Consider the following 5,505-nt stretch of genomic DNA (forward strand, 5'->3'; position numbering starts at 1 on the left):
TCTGCTTGCTGTACCACATCACAGTGGCCACAAAATGGTGAGCCATCCTACTCATTTGCCATGTTTGGTTTATCTGTTTTATTAGTACTGTATCCTAAAAATCTCACCAGACTTGTTTCCCAACTAGATGTACTAGTGTGGTTTGTGAAAAGTGGATGAACTACTGCATTTTCTCAAGTAGATACACTATAAATGTATTTTTGAACCTGATGCACTGGATTACTATTTGGAAAATCTTGCGGAAGATTAATTTCTGAAGTTGATTGACTAGTGTAGTTTCTGAACTTGATCCAATAGTGTAGTTTATGTACTCGATGTATTAAAAAGATGTTTCTGAACTTGATGTAGTGAAGTATTTTCTGAATTTGATCTAATGTTATTATCATAAGAAAATAAACCAAGGACTTGGTGAAGCACTGTTTATGTGTTATCCTATTCAACAAAAGTAAACTAAACTAGTACCAAAGCAGAACATACAACATTGACTGAAACTATGTATAATCCAAAAAAGAAGAATAACATGATGTACTTAATTTAATTTTAGAACTTTGTTTACTAGTTTTTGAAGTACATTCATCCATTATTTATGCTACATAAACATCTACTTAATGGATTCATCACTTGTAAAAAACAAAAATGAATAATTCAAACATCAAAGTAATGCTGATTTTAAAAAATGCCTCTCCCCTTGCAGGCCCAAGCGCCTGAACGAGTTGCTGCATCATAAGAAGTTGTTCACATTTGCCAGTTTCAGCATTGAAAGCGACAAAGAGAAGCTGAAGTTGTCCGGTTTGGAGATCAACCCCAAAAAGTTCATTGACATTCAGCGGAGTGGAGAGTTCCATACACCGGAAAAGATTATGACTCCTTGACTGATGTTGCAGCCAGCGTCATCCACCCATTCTACAGAGGCATGAAGAAGAACATCAACACACAGGAAGACTACAAACTGTGGGGGACCAGCCCGCTGCCAGACAACCTCATCGAGTACGCAGGAGTAGATGCATACGCCACGTACAAGGCATGGAGCATGATCGACTACATCACAGATGGTTCAGAATTTGCAAAAGAGCGGGAGGCTGCGAAATTCTACGACCACCCCTATTGCCCCTTTTAGGGATGAAGATACATCAGAGCCTGCCTTCGTTTTCCTTCCGCTGGTGCTTGCCTTTTATCTTGTTGTTTCAAATTAGTAGTTTGCTCTTGTTGGGTTGAACCAGTATGATTATGTCGTGCTTGTCATGGTTGAACAAGTTTATTTATGTCATCAAGTACAATGTTTTGCTTATGTCATTATATAAGTTTGGTAGCTTCGTATGCTGTTAATCCATCATTTCAAATTCAAAAGTAGCTTTTGAATGGAACTTTGTGGCTGCTCTAAAGTACCAGTTATGATGCAACTAATCACACAACGTTGTTCTATGTCTAGTTTCGATTCAGTATTGTATAGAAAACATAACGTTGAGATCAATCAGCTCAATTTGAGTTGCTTAACAACACTTCAAAAGTTGAAGCAAAAATTCTTAGTACTTCATGTAGTGTTCTCATTCATATGTAGCTGCTAGAAAATTAACATGTACTACAAACAGAAAAAGTTAAGAAGCATCAGCACACACTTATGTTGGTCGCTTGCAGATTAAGAATGACAGTACTAGTACAATTGACCGGGCAGTACATACTTACTTCAATAAAAAGTACATAGAAGCATCAGTCCGTAAGCGCTACTATGAATGGACTATGTGTACAACTTAGTCTACACGCAAGTACATCTTAGATTACACTTACACAAAACTGACAAGAACTAGAACAAAAAGTTTCAGTCCAAGTTACTGCTGGAGTCAAGTACTAGATTCAAACAAACAAAAAAAGAAAAAACTGACTGCCCAAGGTCAGGCGCAAGCCCTGACGCTGCTGGATACTTGAACTCGAGCCCATAGGAGAATCCCTAGTAATCCGCTCAACGCAGGGCCCACCGATCAGGGCCCACAGGTCAAGAGAGAGAGCGAGCGCCATGTATAAGCGTTGAGGTAAGTATTCAGAGGAGTTCGACCAGTGAGCCTCGGCTGCGCTTATAAACAGGTCCGGAGCCCCCTCGACTAGCGAGGTGGGACTAAACGCAGAGCGCATGCGCACGCCGCACTGCACAGCCACGCGGACGAGCTATCTGGGCCGGAAAATGGCCTAATAGCCTGCATCGTTTACAAACACCACACCAAGTAAGCCCAGTTAAACAAACCAGAGGGCGAGGCAAAGAAATATAAACTACAAGAAAAATGTACGAAACTGAAAATATATAAATTCAAATACTAGTTCATAGGAAATAACTTTGAATACAAAAAATAAAAATAAAAATAATTTTAGCTCTGCACCACGGATGATAAAAAAGGGAGAAAATATGATACAAAAACAATGAACCTCTAAAAAGAAGAGAACTTAATAGCCTATCTGTTAAATGTACATAATTTAAAAAACTGAATTAAATATTACTTTCAAGTTCAACTACTAAAATGCAAAAAGTTCAAACATATAATGTTTGTCAATTATGCTAAATTTCTTATTTATATAAAATCTGACAAGTTCAACTACTAAAATGCAAAAAGTTCAAACATATAATGTTTGTCAACTATGCTAAATTTCTTATTTATATAAAATCTGACAAGTTCAACTACTAAAATGCAAAAAGTTCAAAACATATAATGTTTGTCAATTATGCTAAATTTCTTATTTACATAAAATCTGACAAGTTCAACTACTAAAATAAAAGAAGTTCAAATAGAATTTATTTGTCAATTCTGCTAAATTTCTAATTTATATAAAATCTGTACACACCTCAACGAACGATCTGGTCATAAAACAATCTCAATCCCACAAACCACCCAAAAAACAAAAAAAAACTTAGTTCAAACATACATATGACATCAGTACTAAAAAAGCAGGATCAGTCAGGCCACTCACACCACTACGACACCAAATTTCAAAACCGCACGTTGTATGAAATTACATTTCAGTTCACACAGCACTAAACCATAAGTGCACTAAAATGAGAATACAAAAACTATAAAGCCCTAACTTAGGTAAGTACAAATGAAAATAAAATAAGTACCAGTTTTGAGCAACAACTCCCAGGGCACTGAAAAATGTCTTCAGATAAACTAGTCTATAAGACTTCAGTGGAAAAACAAGACTTAACATCCTCACGGAAAAACATCACAAAGCATACGTCACCTAAACAGTCCAAAATGCTGTCATCACCACCCCTGAGACATGCAAGTGGGATTTAGCAGGTCATAAGTACATCTTGACAAGACAAGTCGGTGCAGCAGTAAAACCATTTGAATTGGATGGTTGCTTCTTCCAGGCCACCACCCGCGCCACCCACTGAGCAGTTGCCACAAGGGACTGCAAACGGGCACCCCCACGACCATCACACCCATGCCCCCCGACGAACCACCTCCCACACATCCCCGTCGACCCACCTTCAAAGCACCCCATTGTCTTCCATCTCTGCCTCATTCCCAAAAACCATCATTGCCGCTTCAATCTCCACTGCACACAAACCACAAACTTCTCTCTCCCAAACCCACAGTCGCCGCAGGAAGGCGATGGCGGAGGAACCATCCGCCAAGCGTCATCATGGCGAACCATCGGACAAGAATATCAACCTCGTCGACATTCACGTCCCTGGTGAGAAGCGCGAGTGCACGAGAACCCTCACAGGGTTGAGCTCCGCGGCAAGCAGACGCGGGAGATCGTCTACACCAGCGAACCAGACAAGGCCGACGAGGTGATGAGCAGGCTCAGGATGAAGGGCGGCGGCTTGTATCCGAGCTTCATCAGAGTTGATGTGGAGTTCACCAGGGATGATGAACCTCCACAGATGGTGGCAGTCCTGCAGTTGTGCGTCGAGGAACTCTGCTTGGTGTACCACATCGCAGCAGCCACAAAATGGTAACCCATACTACTGTTCATTCATCTGTTGTACTAGTACTACTCACTAAAAACTTCATTAAACTAGTTTCCCAACTAGATGAACTACTATACTTTGTGAAATGTATGCATAAGTACATGTTTCTCAACTTACATGCATTTCTAAAACTGTGAAGTGGATTGTTTCACCAGATTAGCATCTGAAAAAATGTTTATAGAATTCTGAACTTGATGCACCAAATTAATTTCTGAACTTGATGTGCTAGCATAGATCTGATCTTGATGCACTAGTATAGTTTATAGAATTGATGTATTTAAAGATGTTTGTTGAAGTGGTATAGGTCCATATCTTCATGCACATGTTTCTCAAATTAATTTCTGAACTTGATATAGAACTGATGCACAAAGATGTATCAAGCACTGGTATAGGTCTTTTATTCAACAAAAAAGAAAACTAAACTTGAATCAAGCAGCACATACATCATTGAATCTGGTAAAATGATTCTTGAATCTGGTGAAGCATTTGGTGAAGCACTGAAGATAGCAAAAAAGAAAAATAACATCATGTAGTTGAATTTAATTTCAGGACTATGTGTAGTAGTTTCTGGACTACATTCATCCATGCCTTATACTATATAAGCATCTACCTCATGGATTATCACTTTCAAAACCAAAAAGCAGAAGAATTAAATCTTCAAAAAAGAAGACTAATCTTTAAATGTGTGTCTCCCCCCTTGCAGTCCCAAGCGCCTCAAAGACTTCCTGCAGGAGGAGAAATTGTACACATTTGTCGGTTTCAGCATTGGAGGCGACAAGCGGATGCTGAACAAGTCTGGTTTGGAGATCAACCCCAACAACTTCATTGACATACAGCGCAAGTGGAAAGATCCAAAGACCAGCAAATACTACGACTCCTTGGTCGATGTTGTAGGCGGCGTAATCCACCCATTCTACAACGGCATGAAGAAGAAGATGGACAAGGGAGAACACCAACTGTGGGGGACCAGCCCGCTGCCAGACAATCTCATCATGTACGCAGCAATAGATGCGTACGCCACGTACAAGTCATGGAAGACAATCGACAACATCGTGACAGGTTGGGATATTTCAAAAGAGCAGGAGGCTGACCCCTACTACCACTACAACTTCGCGGGATGAAGATGCATGAAAGTCTGCATTCATGTTGCTCGCACTTCTTCCTGTCCTTAATATTGTTGTTTCAGATTTGTTGTTTGCTTTTGTTATGTTGAACCAGCTACCTTATGTTATGTCTGTCGAGGTTTGAACAAGTTTGCCTATGTCTATCATGTACATCGTTTGCTTATGTCAGTCAACAAGTTTGCTAGCTTCCTATTTTTGTTCATCCATCATTTGAAGTTGAAGTAGAAACTAGTCATGCAGAAACAAAAATCATACATGGATATTTTCACACAAAAAACAAAAACAGTGGAAGACTAACTAAGGACAACAGCAAAATAGTAGAATTGGACGCTCAGTACAGCTTAGACATTTACGGTAGTACTATCACACTAAGAAATCAGTTTTTAGTTTCAGAAGAACACTAAAAAGACTAAGTTT

At 39.4% G+C, this 5,505-nt stretch overlaps 1 protein-coding gene across 1 annotated transcript; it reads left to right on the forward strand.

Moving 5' to 3' along the window:
- Positions 1–3,602: 3,602 nt before the first annotated feature.
- On the forward strand, positions 3,603–5,085 carry LOC147985323 (uncharacterized). Its single transcript, XM_087541514.1, has 3 exons — positions 3,603–3,677; positions 3,740–3,948; positions 4,668–5,085. Exons 1-3 carry the CDS (start codon positions 3,603–3,605, stop codon positions 5,083–5,085), a joined length of 702 nt encoding a protein of 233 aa, XP_087397640.1.
- Positions 5,086–5,505: the final 420 nt, after the last annotated feature.

This window comes from Triticum urartu, chromosome 2A, assembly GCF_056163025.1.
Source record: "Triticum urartu cultivar PI428250 chromosome 2A, HENAU_Tu73, whole genome shotgun sequence".
NCBI lineage: Eukaryota > Viridiplantae > Streptophyta > Magnoliopsida > Poales > Poaceae > Triticum > Triticum urartu.

What these genes read in the sequence shown, in the direction of transcription:
- LOC147985323 (XM_087541514.1), top strand. Translation starts at nt 3,603, where the DNA reads ATGGCGGAGGAACCATCCGCCAAGCGTCATCATGGCGAACCATCGGAC. An exon ending in TCAACCTCGTCGACATTCAC is followed by an intron (nt 3,678 to 3,739) that starts GTCCCTGGTGAG and finishes CGCGGCAAGCAG; the next exon opens with ACGCGGGAGATCGTCTACAC. An exon ending in ATCGCAGCAGCCACAAAATG is followed by an intron (nt 3,949 to 4,667) that starts GTAACCCATACT and finishes CCCCCCTTGCAG; the next exon opens with TCCCAAGCGCCTCAAAGACT.